A 17260-nucleotide genomic window follows, 5' to 3' on the forward strand; every position below is an offset into this window, starting at 1 on the left:
AAATAAAAGCTGAAAGAAATAATTCTCTCTACTATTATTCTGACATTTCACCTTCTTAAAACAAATGTATTTGGCTAAGGTGTATGTAAACTTCCGACTTCAACTGTAGTAGCTCAAGCTAGTTTTTTTTTTCATGCTCTGGACAATATGTTACTGGATTCAGGATCGTTGGAGTTTGACGCTATTATGGTGACAAAACAGAATCAGCCTTTGTAGACCAAAGATAGACATCAGTGTTTCCCCTATATTAATTTAATATGCATCATATATTAATATATTAATTTACTATATCGTTGCCGCCACTCCAACCAATATGGTTATGGGCATGTGGAATGAAGAGAGAGAAACTTTGAGGCAAGGCTAAAAGCTATCAGCAGGAAAGAGAGAGAGAGATATTTTCATGTGGCATGGTATGTGTGTGCTTCAAATTAATATGCATATACAGTATGTGTGTCATTGTGCGTTAACGAGCATGTTTGTTTCCTCACGGACCACATGATTGTCATCTGACCCCCAGATAGCCCCGGTCCCCTGTTGCTGGGAGGAGGTGGGGCAAGAGAGAGCGGGAGGGGTCAGTGGCTGCTTCCCCAAATTACTTCCACCAGCCTCCTCCAGCTCCTAAAATGAAACAAATGTATTCTCTCTCAGCATTCATGATTATTCCTCAGTCTCCCTCGCTTTCACTCAGAGAGATAGGAATGGACGTAAATGAGGAAAGACAGACAATGTAAGAAAAGCAATGACATGACTGGAGGTGTTCAGATGAAAGAAGGTTGAGAATCTCCCTGACGTTTCCTGTCTCTACCTTTGCCTTGGAGCCTCCTGTCTGTCTGTCTGTCTGTCTGTCTGTCTGTCTGTCTGTCTGTCTGTCTCGCCAACGGAGCAGAAATGGACAGAGAGGAAGGGAGGAAGAGAGAGGAAGTCCTGATTGGTTAAGGCTCTTCTGCCAGCTGAGTGTACTCCGCTCTACCTCACGCAGAAGGCCTCCCTATTTACCTGCTCGGCGTCTCCATGCTGATAATGCAGGGATACCGGCGCCTTATCTCCTCCTGATGACATATTGGGCTCGCGGCGTGTCGGCGGCGATCCGTCCCATCCCACCGTTCTCCCTATCTACCTCAACTGATCCCTGGAGGGAAAATATAAAGCTGTCCTGCTGAGCGCCATTCGAGAGACACAGCCATAGATATCTCTTTAACAGAGCGCCAGTGTGCGTGGCTAAAGAGACCCTATCGTCCTCACTCATCACTGCTCACATTACCTGGCAGGACAGAGGAAGCTTGGAGCTGGGAGAGTAAGGCCTCTAGCAGTGGGATGGGAAGGTGTTTCGAGGAAATCATTCAAAGGTCTAACCAATACTATGACACTTTGTGACGCACATACTGTATGCTTGTATAGTCTTCTGGGCTCAGAGGTTAGGGTACTGGGGTCTGCTTCCAGTGTTGGGCCAGTAACCGAAAGGTTGCTGGAACTAATTCTCAAGCTGACAATGTAAAAATCTGTCGTTTTGACCCTGAGCAAGGCACATCTACTTTGTGCATGACACAAGTAATCTTTCCAACAATTGTTTACAGACAGATTGTTTCACTTGTAATTCACTGTATCACAATTCCAATGGGTCAGAAGTTTACATACACTAAGTTGACTGTGCCTTTAAACAGCTTGGAAAATTCTAGAAATGGCTTTAGAAGCTTAGGCTAATTGACATAATTTGAGTCAATTGGAGGTGTACCTGTGGCTGTATTTCAAGGCCTACCTTCAAACTCAGTCCCTCTTTGCTTGACATCATGGGAAAATCAAAAGAAATCAGCCAAGACCTCAGATTTTTTTTATAGACTTCCACAAGTCTGGTTCATCCTTGGGAGCAATTTCCAAACGCCTGAAGGTACCACGTTCATCTGTACAAACAATAGTATGCAAGTATAAACGCCATGGGACCACGCAGCCGTCATACCGCTCAGGAAGGAGATGCGCTCGGTCTCCTAGAGATTAACGTACTTTGGTGCGAAAAGTGCAAATCAATCCCAGAACAACAGCAAAGGACCTTGTGAAGATGTTGGAGGAAATAGGTACAAAGTATCTACATCCACAGTAAAACGAGTCCTATATTGACATAACCTGAAAGGCCGCTCAGCAAGGAAGAAGCCACTGCTCCAAAACCGCCATAAAAAAGCCAGACTCAAGACATCACTCAGGAAGTTAAAGCTTGGTCGCAAATGGGTCTTCCAAATGGACAATGACACCAAGCATTCTTCCAAAGTTGTGGCAAAATGGCTTAAGGACAATAAAGTCAAGGTATTGGAGTGGCCGTCACCAAGCCCTGACCACAATCCTATAAAACATTTATGGGCAGAACTGAAAAAGCTTCTGCGAGCAAGGAGGACTACAAACCTGAATCAGTTACACCAGCTCTGTCAGGAGGAGTGGGCCAAATTTCACCCAACTTACTGTGGGAAGCTTGTACAAGGCTACCTAAAACGTTTGATCCAAGTTAAACAATTTAAAGGCAATGCTACCAAATACTAATTGAGTGCATGTAAACTTCTGACCCACTGGGAATGTGATGAAAGAAATAAAAGCTGAAAGAAATAATTCTCTCTACTATTATTCTGACATTTCACCTTCTTAAAACAAATGTATTTGGCTAAGGTGTATGTAAACTTCCGACTTCAACTGTAGTAGCTCAAGCTAGTTTTTTTTTTCATGCTCTGGACAATATGTTACTGGATTCAGGATCGTTGGAGTTTGACGCTATTATGGTGACAAAACAGAATCAGCCTTTGTAGACCAAAGATAGACATCAGTGTTTCCCCTATATTAATTTAATATGCATCATATATTAATATATTAATTTACTATATCGTTGCCGCCACTCCAACCAATATGGTTATGGGCATGTGGAATGAAGAGAGAGAAACTTTGAGGCAAGGCTAAAAGCTATCAGCAGGAAAGAGAGAGAGAGATATTTTCATGTGGCATGGTATGTGTGTGCTTCAAATTAATATGCATATACAGTATGTGTGTCATTGTGCGTTAACGAGCATGTTTGTTTCCTCACGGACCACATGATTGTCATCTGACCCCCAGATAGCCCCGGTCCCCTGTTGCTGGGAGGAGGTGGGGCAAGAGAGAGCGGGAGGGGTCAGTGGCTGCTTCCCCAAATTACTTCCACCAGCCTCCTCCAGCTCCTAAAATGAAACAAATGTATTCTCTCTCAGCATTCATGATTATTCCTCAGTCTCCCTCGCTTTCACTCAGAGAGATAGGAATGGACGTAAATGAGGAAAGACAGACAATGTAAGAAAAGCAATGACATGACTGGAGGTGTTCAGATGAAAGAAGGTTGAGAATCTCCCTGACGTTTCCTGTCTCTACCTTTGCCTTGGAGCCTCCTGTCTGTCTGTCTGTCTGTCTGTCTGTCTGTCTGTCTGTCTGTCTGTCTCGCCAACGGAGCAGAAATGGACAGAGAGGAAGGGAGGAAGAGAGAGGAAGTCCTGATTGGTTAAGGCTCTTCTGCCAGCTGAGTGTACTCCGCTCTACCTCACGCAGAAGGCCTCCCTATTTACCTGCTCGGCGTCTCCATGCTGATAATGCAGGGATACCGGCGCCTTATCTCCTCCTGATGACATATTGGGCTCGCGGCGTGTCGGCGGCGATCCGTCCCATCCCACCGTTCTCCCTATCTACCTCAACTGATCCCTGGAGGGAAAATATAAAGCTGTCCTGCTGAGCGCCATTCGAGAGACACAGCCATAGATATCTCTTTAACAGAGCGCCAGTGTGCGTGGCTAAAGAGACCCTATCGTCCTCACTCATCACTGCTCACATTACCTGGCAGGACAGAGGAAGCTTGGAGCTGGGAGAGTAAGGCCTCTAGCAGTGGGATGGGAAGGTGTTTCGAGGAAATCATTCAAAGGTCTAACCAATACTATGACACTCTATGTTAGACCACAGGATGTCAAGTCGTATTTGAATACTTCCAGTTGGCCGAAAGTCAACCTACATGTCAACAACAACAACAAAAAACCTGTAGTGTCCAACCTCTCATGTCCTTCGAATATTGTACATTACACACAATCCCATTATCTCATGTCGATTCTACATAAAAGTATCAGCTCTGAAGGCTTTATAAAGAGTTGGTCACTAAACAACTCCTACCCGAGAGCAGAGGTCCTGGGGTTTTCCTCCCAGGCCGTGGGGCATCTCTCTGCATCGCGTGGACAGGTTGAGGATGGCCCTGGCAGCCATGTGGGCAGCCTCCATGTCGTGGGTGTAGTCGAAGCTGCTCTTACTGCAGGTGGAGCTGGCGCTGCTGCCCCCCCCTCCGCCCCCTCCTCCACAGCTCAGGCTGCTACTGCTGCTGCTGGGGGCGTAGGTGCTGTTCGGGCTGCTCGCCGAGCTGGAGTTCTTACAGTAGCGCTTGACTGGAGGACACAAGCACACAGAGATAGGGGTAGTTCATCCGCAAGTATCGACAAATGCACGGCGTGGAAATACTCTTACCGTCGTTTTGTAAGGTTCTGTTTTTTTTTTTTTTGTCAACCTTGCGATGTTTTTATTAATCTGCCTGTTTGCCTACCTGTGTATGACAATTGCCTACCTGTGTATGACCATTGCCTACCTGCGTATGACCATTGCCTACCTGTGTATGACCATTGCCTACCTGTGTATGACCATTGCCTACCTGTGTATGACCATTGCCTACCTGTGTATGACCATTGCCTACCTGTGTATGACCATTGCCTACCTGCGTATGACCATTGCCTACCTGTGTATGACCATTGCCTACCTGTGTATGACCATTGCCTACCTGTGTATGACCATTGCCTACCTGTGTATGACCATTGCCTACCTGTGTATGACCATTGCCTACCTGTGTATGACCATTGCCTACCTGTGTATGACCATTGCCTGCCTGTGTATGACCATTGCCTACCTGTGTATGACCATTGCCTGCCTGTGTATGACCATTGCCTGCCTGTGACCACGATTCCTGCCTCCTGCGAAGGCGAAATAAACACCTGCCGCGCTCTGCGTGTGAATCTACACCTTTTTCTACCTCAGTATTCATTACAAGTTTGGCTGTGGGGGATGCATTCAACAATAAGGATTTTGGGAAGTAAAAATATTGGTGAATTTGGAAAGACTGGGCACAAAATACAATGAATCTGTGGAGAATAAAGGCTTGGAATGCAGACCATTCATAAACCAAACCACAGAAGCAAGGATATTCATTATTCTACTGACACAATATTCATATTGACTACCTGAACAACAATAAAGTAGGTAACAGATAAAGCTGAAGTGCCAGAAAGATGGACTGTACCATCATATCCTTTAGGAGAAGTGTCCCTGCCTTGGAGCTTGGGTGCGATGGCCCGTTTGCCGTAGACATTGTTGCCATGGCTGCTGTCTGTGAAGCTGCTGTAGTCAAAGCTGGTCTTGGAGTACTTCTCCAGCTCCTTGGCCAGGTTGGAGCGTGGCGTGCTGGTGGACACGTTGTTCTTGTAGCCGTACTGAGGGATCTCCAGCTGTTTCACAAAGCACATAGGCCTGGAAAATAAACCACGAGGGGGTGTAGGTTGGACAGAGCAGAGGCACCAAACATCACGCAGGGGAGGGGAGGGGGAAGGGAGAAGAGGGGGTGGGAAAGGGGAGGGGAACGTAGAAAAGGGAAAAGGCAAGGCAACAGTCAACTCTAGCCTAAGAGAATCCTTGGATTTAGCTTTAAGTTCATCTAAGCTACATGTCTATGCTGTTTCCTGAAAATGTCTCACCCAAACACAACTCATATTTAAAGCCATGCATTTTCTCTGATATTATTTTACAAAAATGTTTTTATCTAGAAACTATCAGAGCTTTAATTAGTGATGAAGTCTAATTGGATAGAAATGTTATATCTACCATTGCATATCAAAACAACTTTTGTTGAAATGATTCAGCTCTTTATAACCCAATAAAGGCTTTCACTTCATAAACAAGAAAATGAATGTGGAGCGTCTCCAAACGATAACTGTCTGAGAGATCAAAAGATCAAGAAATCAAACAGACATAAAGAAATATGAAAATCTATAATACAATAATTAAGAAAACCTTCCAACATTGACTGACTAATGCAAGCTGAGTTATAGTAAGGTAGGATATAATGTAGTGCTCCGGAATGGGGCCAATTCCATTCAAATTCAGGAAGAGTAAAATAATTTGAAAATGAATGAAACCCAACCCTGGTAAAGTATTAAATTAATATATTCAGGCCGTTGGACACTGCATCTACCAGTGAGGTGGTCCCTATGGAAGCTGAGTGTGGTGTGGTGAGCAGTGAACAGTACCTGAGCACTCGGTCAGAGCCCTGGTTAGACTTGGAGGAGCCATCGCACCCGATGCTCTTCTCCTGGGCTTTAGCCAGCTTCTCTGCTGCAGCGATTGGACACCCCGACAGGCTGAAAGGACAACAGAGGGGGGATGAGTATGACAACCAGTAATGGAGGTGAGGCTGATCATATCTGAACCAATATAATGGTCCCATTCAATGCATCTCTGACCACCTGTCTGTCTGCCTGCTGGTTTGCCAGCGTGTCTGTTTGTCTGTCTGTCTAACTGATAATCCATCTACCTACCTGCCTTTCAATGAGTTTTTGGTTAATTTCCAATATCATATATTTTCATCAAACGTTTTAAATGACAACAACGCAGTTGGTTATTATAACAGATTGCTTTTTTTGGTTGAGTGGATTCAGAGGATAAACCAACACAATCAATGTCCGTGCTACCCAATCCACACAAACACACCGGCCAAACAACCTCCCAAAACACACACACCAAACTCCCAAGGTTAATAAAGGACATGTTATTGCAGCACAGCTGTTTGAGATACTGCCAATCAACCACATTTAACAAAGGCTCTGATCATTATATGTAATTTCACAAATTCTTCTTTATAAATGTTGTGAAGTGTAAAAGAGGCTTCAAGTCCCAGTAGAGAGGTTATTCAGATCATGGCCCTGAACCAGCGCAGGTGGAGGGAGAGGTGTCTTCTCGAGGTGTGAGTATCAGTTAGTAGGTGTTCATTTAGGTGTGTGTGTGTGTGTGATTTGCAAGTGCGTGTGAGTGTGTTAGTGTACACGACTGTCTGATAAGTTGAGCGTGTGCATGTCTGTGTGTGTGTCTGTACCGTGTGTCTATGTGTGTGAGTATGTGTGTGCATGCCTGTCTGAGTGTCAGTGTGTGAGTGACACTGTGCTCAGCTAGAGAGAGCTCCAGTCTTCCCAGGTCTGTAGCCCTCCTGCCAGAGTGGTAGAGAGGTGCTAATGGCTGCTGATACACCCTGACTCTCACAAAATCTGCTGTGGGTGACACTCCACTCATTCTCATCCTTCTCTCTCCTTTCATTCTTTCCCGCTCTGATCTGCTCCCCTCCTCTCTCTCTTTCTCTCTCACCTCTCGCTCTCTAGCCGTGTGACAGGAGAGGGGAGCACACGGCTATTTCAGTTCCACTCTCAATACCAACACCCATACACACAGCTTCTCTCCCGGAAGCCTTGATCTGTGATTCTTTCATCAGAGGTGTGGATTACAGCATTTCACGCGTGACTCCAAATGTAGCCTTAGACAAGCAACCACATAATTAGGTGTGGTTGTGGTAACTGAGATATCCAAAGCCAAATACTTCTGTAAGCCCCTTTTCCATCGCAATCAATAAAAATAGTGACATTTGTGCAACAATATACAAACACAAAATTATTGGCAAGTAGATGATACAAATAAAATAAATCAATCAAACAATAAACACTTGAGAAAATAAATAGAACATAAACAAAGTGAAAGAAATGATCATGAATGTCAAGTAAAACACTTAATAAATAAAATATATTGATAAAGAGGAAAGAAACAAGGATAAAGTAACAACCCGTCATTGGAGGGAAAGAAATAAAATCTCCAACTGAACAAAAGATGGACGTAACACAGATGATCCTGGCATTTCCCAAGATGGCTGCCAGTCCTGTTGGGCGACTCACCTTCTGTGGGAGTTTCTGTTGCTATTGACATGGCCGCGTCCCGTGCAGCCCAGTGTAGGACACTTAAGAACATTCTCATACATAGCAAGGACTTCACACAGACAGACAAACAGACATACAGGAGAGCGATAGAGAGAGATAGGGAAGGTTAGAAGCCCACACAACCAGACAGTATCATTAGTGTGTGAGAGGTTGAGCAGCTTGGTATTATCATCATCGTTATCATTAGGATCTGTGCCAGCAATTTGAGATGACCTCCTTCCTCCTCCCTATAGAGCAGTACAGCCTGAAAGGGCAGACAGTGTTTGTTATTGCCACCATACTGGTTTCACTGCTATAGCCTTTTGAAATCAGTGTTGATTGAAGATGGAGAGTATTGCGAAGAAGAAGCCATCTAAAATCCCTTTTATACACAGACCAAAATCCCACTAATTTAACATGCCTGCATTTTTATACCAGCCTTTTCATATATCTGAAAGGGGTATGGCATAAAACACATGGGAAAACAAAAGCCACCTAAAGAGCTTGTCGTGATTCCTGCATTTTCACAGACCCTGAAACCAAAATACAGGTATTGGATCTGTGTGAATGGTTCTCTGCTTTTTTTTGCAGGTAAATTCATGAACACTTCACTTGTTTAACACTTGCTTAAAACCTCCCTAATTTGAACTGAAAACAGCACCCATGGTTTAACAACACCTCCCATCTGTCCCAATTTGCCAGTTACCAGCTGATATGTATAAAAGGGGAAAACCTACAAATAGGTTCGAAGGAAAGGGGCTGTTTCAAAGGGGGTCATATAAATATTGCCATATTTTCTTATGCCGGTAACACACCAAATCGTCTGTCTGACATGGGTATAAGAATACTAGCCTAGGACATAGCCAGAGACATATACCAGAGGCAGCTTGAGGCATGCAGAGAACAGAACAAGTAGCCAACGGATAATGCAACAGAAGACATGCCAGTTATTCACGGATCGTGCCAGACACATACAGTATATTTATTTTTCTATATACAGTGTATACTGTAGACTATACTCTTATATATACTCCTATACATCCACCCGTTTTAAGATGCTCCTGCCTTTGATAGCATTTACCATTAAAACAGTCAAATGGGTTACAGTCAAAAACATAAAACACGACAAGTAACAAAACACAGAGACACTGCTAGACAAGAGCAGTCCGTCAATTTCAAAATACAACAATATACAAACAATACAACTAAAGGAAAATATGTAGATTGTGTGCGGTACAGTGTGATAGTGTGTCTGCGTGTGTGCGTGTGCGTGTGTGTTTGTTTGTGTGTGTGTCATTTTACAGTCCCTGCCATGGGATGTTTTTTTTTATAGATTTTTTTTAAGGTCATTTTACTTTTACTTGAGTAATAGGAGATGGAAGGGAGTTCCATGTGATCATGGCTCTGCATATTACTGTTGCCGTGAATCCGTTTAGGACTTGGGGACTGTGAAGAGGCCTCTTGTGGCATGTCTTGTGGGGTATGTACGGGTGTCTGAGATGTATGTTATTTGATTATGCAGACAATCTGGAATTTTCATCGCAATAATATCTCTCCGAAAAACTAGAAGAGAAGTTGATCTCTCGTCAACCCTCAACCGGGAAAGACTGGAATGCAGGTTGTTGATGTTAGTTCTGTATGTACTGTTAAAGGCATGCTGCTCTGTTTTGAGCCAGCTGCAGTTTTGCTACATCTTTCTTTGCTACACTTGATTAGCAGACAGCAATCAAGATGGGACAAGACCAGAGCCAGAACAACTAGTACAGTTGATTTATGTGTCAAAAGCACAGAACATCGGGGTCTCCCGAGTGACACAGCGGTTTAAGCACTGCATCCGCAGTGCTAGAGGCGTCACTACAGACCTGGGTTTGATCCCAGGCTGTATCACAACTGGCCGTGATCGGGATTCCTATAGGGCGGCACGCAATTGGCCCAGCGTCATCCGGGTTTAGGGGAGGGTTTGGAAATAGGGGCTTTACTTGGCTCATTGCGCTCTAGCGACTCCTTGTGTCAGGCCGGGTGCCTGCAGTCTGACCTCGGTTGTCCGTTGAACGGGTTAAGCAGGCGGGTGTTAAGATGCGTGGTTTCCTTATTTAGAATGTTAGTGAGCTCACTGGCTTTGGGTTCTGACCTATAGAGTGTGGAATCCTCCACATACATAGCCATTCAAGCTTGACCAGTGGCAAATCATTGGTAAAAATAGAGAAGAGTAACAGCACAAGGCAACTGTCTAGAGGGACACCGCCCTTTACATATCAGATGTTAGAGAAGCTTCCATTGAAGAACACTTTCTGGGTTCTATTGGATAAGTAACTCTCCAACCATGTGATGGCAGGTGATGTAAAGCCATAAATAACAATTTATGATCAATAACACCAAAGGCTGCACTGTATCTAACAATACAGCTCCAACTATCATCTTATTTATACATTTATTTTAACCAATCATCAGTCATCTGAGTCAGTGCAGTAGAAGTTGAGTGCCCTTCTCTATATTATGACTGCTGAAGGTCAGTAGTTAACTCCATCAGCTTACTAAGAACAGGCAGCAAACTGATTCGGCGGCTGTTAGAGCCTGCAAAGGGTGCTTAACTATTTTTAGGCAGTGGGATTACTTTAGCTTCCTTCCACACCTGTGGACACACAATTCTTTAGGCTTTGGTTAAAGATATATCAAATAGGAGTGGAAGTATAGTCTGCTCTCCCCACGGCAGCCAATTAGAGTAATGATCTGTCCACGGACGTCTCTAAGGGACCCCGGTTGAGAACCACCAGAGGGGAGGGGGTGAGGAGAGGGGCCAGAAAGACGCCCTCCTGTATGGGTTAAAACTGTTCTTTGCGTCAGCTTCATCATTATCACCCCCTTACACTCTGACCCTCGTCATCCTCACTCTCTGGCATACTAATTCGAGCTCAGAAGAGCTAATTGGGCAAGTCCCTCCACCTCAACACGCCGAGAGCCAATACATTATGTTAGATTATATCACTACTTTCCCTGACCATGACAAAGAAACAGTTATAATGACTGGAAATGGTTGGATTTGCCTGTCCTCATTCACTGTATGCTTAGAGCATCGTGGAACATTTCACAAAAATAAAAAAGCAGTGATTCCTGAAAAGTGTATGCTACAGAGGTATTGTGTTTTGTACTCTCATTCATAGGTACACCACTTTCAGGAACAAAAACAAAGATCTGTTATGAGCGGCTTAAATATTTGACATTCAACACTGAGCAAACACGAAAATGAACTTGTAGCGTCGCTTCATTTTAATATCCTAGATTTCCCTAGGAAGTGTCTTGTGCGCTGTGTGATTGCTAAATGAAGACCTTGCATTAATAATCTATTGTCCACTACACTGTAAATGTGTTAATAGACGGGCGGGCTTTTATCTCTCTCTGCCTCCTCGCTGTCAGCAGGTGTGGTGTGGGTGTGTGTGTGTGTGTGTGTGTGTGTGTGTGTGTGTGTGTGTGTGTGTGTGTGTGTGTGTGTGTGTGTGTGTGTGTGTAGAGGACATTTGAGTCTGTCTGCACTGAGAGGCTATTGACCACTGATGGTCAGAGAGAAACTTTGTGGCTAGCTGCTCCATGGCGGATAATGGATTATAAAGCAGAGTTCTGTCGATACCTCACATACCTGTCTGTGTATGTGCGTGTGTGTGAGTGAGTGTGTGTGTGTGTTATTTCCTTACAATGACCCTTTTCTGCGTAGTCACACTGTGAGTTGCAATTAGAATGAACATGATTTAATTCCAAAATGAAACATTTATGCTATTTTTCCAAAACGTCAGCTTAACCAACACAAATAAGAAATAGGAGAGGGAACACGGACGTTACCTCCAAAAGATCCTATGACAATCGATCGAAGCCTATTTTAAAACCCATTTTGGGGTTTGCACCCTCAAGGTCAAAAACTCTCCCCATCCTAAACCTCTAGGAGTACACATTTATTATACCTTGGTGCTATAACTAGGCTATAGCTAGGCCCAGGAGTTTTTTCCTGGTAAGGTCACAAGGTCAGGGAAAACTGTTAGCTCTAAGCATGGTACTCAAAGCAAAAAAAGACATGTCTGATAACTGGCTACTTTATAAGGCCATGTCTTATGTTAAATGATTTATGTGCCATTATAAAAAAAAAGCTATTATTTTAATGGCAGTCTGGGTCATGGCAGGTCATAACGTAATCTTCTGACTCTGGGTTAATAGCACGTGTTGAAGAGAGTTTATTGAGAAGTTTGCACAAGGTGAATGAAACCAAATAACTGGGGTGCCTATTCGCTGAGGGCTAATGTTTATCGCCGCTGCAGTTGATCTGCTGCAAAAAGCCATAATACTTCTCTTTTATTCAACTGAATTTAATTGAGCAAAGAATAGAAATAACTTTATGGGGTTTATTGTGCGGGGGAGATTGATAGGCGTACTCAGTCTTACTCACTGCTGGTGACTATTGCCAGACAGAGACAGTTGACTTTTCTACAGGCACTTAACAGTGTCACCAAGCAGAAGAGAGTTTTATAAATCATGATCTTAATTATGTCTTACTTTGTGAGGTAAACATCATATGAATTTAGGGAGTCAAAGTACAGTAACATGCAAAAAAAAAAGTTGCTTAAGTAAAATAAATTATCTTTATCCAACAGTGGGTGGGAATGTCAAGTGCTGTGAAGCACTGGCTGTTGGTCAGCAAGAATGAGTGATGTTAACTCATTGGTAGACAGTGCTAGAACAGTCCCACCATTCACTGCTGTACTCTGCCACTCATCTCTGAGGCCTTGTTTCCCCCCCATCATTGCACAGTAGACTGGACAGGTAATCAGTCATAGACTAACACAAGCAAATCCATGACCCCATGCATGCAAAGGTAATGCCAGGAGAGCAGCTGTAGCCCGCATGACCTCCCAGCGCAGTCCCCACCTGTCTAGCAAACACAGAGCAGCCATAACAAACGAAGATCAGCCACAATAAACACACAGCATTCAGACAGAAACACAGAGAAACCAAAACATGCAGACCTTGCAATGCAATACATCAAACAAACCCTGCAATAAACTGAGAGCCACTGGCTTTATAAGCAGTGTCAATTCAATTTCAATTCCAGAGTTTGAAACAGACTGAACTGAAACTGAATTTACCCCAGAATGGTACACTTAAGTAAAGTGTGAAAGTGCAGTTCTTACTTTCAGGTGGAACCCTGTCTTTGTGTGGACAGCCAGACAGGCTCCGATGGTGAGGGTACAACCCCGTCACGTGACCTGTGCCATCACAGCCCGGTGTCGGGCACCGGCTCTCTTTCTTGTCTCCACGCGATGAATCTAAACACACAAAAACATAGGTGCAGAGAGAGAAAGGGAGGGAGAGAGATATATAGAGAGAGAGATAGAGAGAGAGAGAGAGAAAGAGAGAGAGAGAGAAAGAGAGAGAGAGAGAGAGAAATTAGCTTGCTTCATTGAAAGCAGCACATTTTAACACTTCCAGCAAACCCAGTGACCCTGTCAGAACGAGGTGAAAGTCATCTTGAACAGTGTGCTGCTAGTGCGAGAATGCTTATAACCACAGCAACCAAACAACGTCATTTGAAGAATTGTCGAGGCTAAAAGCAGTATCACAAACCTGCCACTGATTTCACTAAGCCGACATGGGACCTTGCGGGAACATAACATAAGGTTAGCTACAGTATATCATCGCCATAGTAACAGAACATATTTCACACCACTAGACAAAATCTTGTTGAATAAAGCCACAACTGTAGCAGCAAAGAGCATGTGTTGCCATGTCCAAGACAAAGTAAGTCAGATTTTCTTCAACCAATTATTTGTACTGAAGGTCATTATTGGTCAAAATAAGACACGCACACATGCACACCGGAGGGGATTGTCTTTCCCTTGCCCAACCTTACCCTCTCTATTCCTCCAAACTCAATCAGATAGTGTTACCATCCAAAAGCAGCGATGGCATCACATGCCAACCGGCATCAGGTGCAACAGCCCACCTTCAAATGTCTTCAACCGGGTAACAAGATCATGGATAGTTCTTTGGTGTTAGGATATTCAGTAGCTACACTCAAATACACTGCAAATACAATGTATATTTGGAATTCCATAAAATGATAGTAAGGATCTCAACTGTTCCTTGGCTGATAAGCTGTTTGTGAAACACAAAAACACAGAAATAATAGATGTTCCGTGCGCCATTTAAGTCTATGAAAATATTTGGTACGGTAAGGGGGAGAGGGGGAGGAAAAGGGTAAAGAGCAAAAGAGAGAGAGGGGATGCATTTCCTTTCACATCTTCCACAGAGTGACAGTCAAAGCGGGAGAAAGAGAGAGAGAGAGAGAGAGAGAGAGAGAGAGAGAGAGAGAGAGAGAGAGAGAGAGAGAGGGTTAGAGCGAGAAAGACAGAGAAAGAGAGGGAAGTCAGAGAAAGGCAGGATCACAGAGAGATAGTCTGCTAAGTCAAGTTTGAAAGGCTTCAATGACCTTCACCTCCACCACTTACTGAATAACCAAAATAAACACAGACACAGGAAGACGGCGTGGTAAAGAGAGAGGGAGGAAAAGACAGAGACAAAAAAAGACAGAGAGAACAATAGAGAGGACGAGACAGCAGTGGAGGCTCCCCAGAGGAAGGGGAGGACCATCCCCAGTGAATTTCATAAAAATAGAAATACTGAAACATTAAGAAAGTTATCCTTTTTAGAAAGAACTATCCTAAATATATTCACATCACAAAATAATTGATTAAAACATACTGTTTTGCAATGAAGGTCTTCAGTAGCCTCAACAGCACTCTGTAGGGTAGTACCATGGTGTAGCCAGAGGACAGCTGGCTTCTGTCCTCCTCTGGGTACATTGACTTCAATACAAAACCCAGGAGGCTCATGGCTCTCACTTCCTTTCATAGACTTACACAGTAATTATGACAAATTCCGGAGAACGTCCTATCAGACCTATCAGAGCTCGTGCAGCATGAATTTACATGCTGTCCACCTAGTCAAAGGATCAGACAACGAAGTACTGAAAGCATTAGCTACAGCTAGCTAGCACTGCAGTGCATAAAATGTGGTGATTAGTTTACTCAGAGAGAGAAAGACAATAGTTGAACAGTTCTTAACAAATTAATTAAGGAGAAGCAAAAGAGAGAGAGAGAGAGAGAGAGAGAGAGAGAGAGAGAGAGAGACATAGCCATATTTGGTTATATTTTTTAAAACTTTCACTTAGCTAGCAAATGCAGCTAGCTAGTTTACCCTACTCAAACACCCGGCTCAAACAGAGAGAGATGCTATGTTAGCTAGCTGGCTATGGCTATTCAACACTAGTTTGGTTTTATTAATTTATTGCCACCAGGGCCCGCGGGTGTGACTGACTGTACACTGTACTACATGATTGTAGCAGGTTTACTAACGCGTTAGTTCTTGTAGCTATGTTGACTATGACATGACAACGATGTAAGCTGTGTGTAACGTTAGCGGTTAGCGGTCATGATATGAAGGTTTGGCTCGGAATGTTTTTTTCGCCGAGTCATAGATGGCTGATGTGTTGTGCACTGAAGTTCACAAGCGAAGGGATAAGGTGAGAAGAGGAGAGCGAGTAGATACTTGCGAGAAGGAATTACTGTACATATACAATGAGCAAAATGATCATGCTGTTTTTATGTGGCTACAATGAAAGTGAACTGTGTTTGCGGATATTCATACCGCCGATTCTGTTGAAAAAAAATCTTAAACAGAAGCAAACGGAACAACACAGGGATAAACATACCTCAATTTGCTCATTTGCAACTGTTGGACAAGATCAGCTGGATGCAGGCAAGCATGTGCAAGGTGGTATTGAATGCAGGGGCACAACTTTCACTGGGGATGGGGGGACGGGTCTAGTTATCTGTCAGATAGCGATATAAGGTGGCAATTATTACTATCTAACACCCGTTGTTGTTTTGGAAATGTTTTGTAGTCTTTGTTCTGCCCCGTTTCAGAAGTAAATTAACTTGGATAGATTTCGCCAGCTGATGTACCAATAGAGAGAGAGCTGGCCAAAAGTTGGCTAACATTAGCTATTCTTTTTGCCTCGATCACACTAGACCTGAATCAAATTATGAAACCAGCAGTCAAATGACTGAATGTTGATATTCTGACGTTTTTATAGTGCAATATTAGTCAGTATTGCAATGTAACGTTATTGATCTGTCAGTTTCCTGAGCTAATTCCCTCCTTTTCAATCTGACACAGTAATAAACAGCTCTAACGTTACAGGCGCACTGTAGGGAGAGGTGCACTGTAGGGAGAGGTGCACTGTAGAGGTCTGCGTGGGACCAATTTCTTCATCCTGCTCCTGCTCCTGCCAGCACTGCTGGCTTTCTGTCCGACTCGCACTCGCAACAAGAACTGGTCCCAAACCCAACTGCAGTCTAGCAATGTTATTTTAGGTGTATGTGACGCAGCTCTCTTGCCAGCCATGGTCCAAGCAATTTTGCACCCTACAGGTAAAATCAAATGCGCAAGAATAATAGGTTGAATTAGAGATTTGTACATGGCCCTTATATTGTATTACTGGCCCTTATATTGTATTACTGGGCTATATCAGCCAATATGCTAGATGTGCCACATCCTGATCTGTTTCACCTGTCCTTGTGATTGTCTCGGTGTATATATCCCTGTGTTTCCTGTCTCTCTGTGCCAGTTCGTTTTGTTTACCAAGTCAACCAGCATTTTTCTTTGCTCCTATTTTGTCCCAGTCTCTTTTGGTTCTAGTCCTCTTGGTTTCGACCCTTGCCTGTCCTGACTCCGTACCCGCCTGCCTGACCACTCTTCCTGTTCTGTCTTCAAGCCTGCCTATCCCCTTGTACTGTTTGGACTCTGATCTGGTTACTGAACCCCTGCCTGGCCTGACCTCGAGAATGTCCTTCGTCTGGTACTGTTTTGGACTCTGACCCAGTTCATGAACTCTCGCCTGTCCCCGACCTACCTTTTGCCTACCCCTTGGATTAATAAATATCGGAGCTCAACCATCTGCGATGAGATGTAGTTTGAAGAGAGCAGAGTTAGAGAAATATGGGTGATCAATATTTAGGCCTATTTCTAGTCAATGTAGTAAACTAGTAAGCCTAGTCAAATGCCTATTTAGGAAGTACATTTCCTTGGAAAGATAACTGCCCCTTGCTTCTCCACCCATGCATAGGCTATAGCAGGGGTGGGCAAACTTTTTGGCTCGAGGGCCACATCGGGATTACGAA

The 17260-nt window shown here is 43.8% G+C and overlaps 1 protein-coding gene across 7 annotated transcripts in view; it reads right to left on the reverse strand.

Annotated features, from left to right (window-relative positions):
- Window positions 1-17260, reverse strand: part of LOC110505383 (myelin transcription factor 1-like protein) — a 144257-nt gene that overhangs the window by 24456 nt on the left and 102541 nt on the right. For all 7 annotated transcript variants that reach the window (XR_016491910.1, XM_036962448.2, XM_090220651.1 and 4 more), the window contains exons 8-12: window positions 13211-13345; window positions 8016-8106; window positions 6330-6440; window positions 5327-5553; window positions 4159-4424 (exon numbers count right to left, since the gene is read on the reverse strand). Coding sequence is in view for 6 of the 7 variants with exons in the window: in XM_036962448.2 (XP_036818343.1) it covers window positions 4159-4424; window positions 5327-5553; window positions 6330-6440; window positions 8016-8106; window positions 13211-13345 (830 nt within the window). In the remaining variant the exon portion in view is untranslated. The remainder of the gene's footprint in view (window positions 1-4158; window positions 4425-5326; window positions 5554-6329; window positions 6441-8015; window positions 8107-13210; window positions 13346-17260) is intronic.

This window comes from Oncorhynchus mykiss, chromosome 25, assembly GCF_057628025.1.
Source record: "Oncorhynchus mykiss isolate SJ-2025 chromosome 25, ASM5762802v1, whole genome shotgun sequence".
Classification (NCBI taxonomy): Eukaryota; Metazoa; Chordata; class Actinopteri; order Salmoniformes; family Salmonidae; genus Oncorhynchus; species Oncorhynchus mykiss.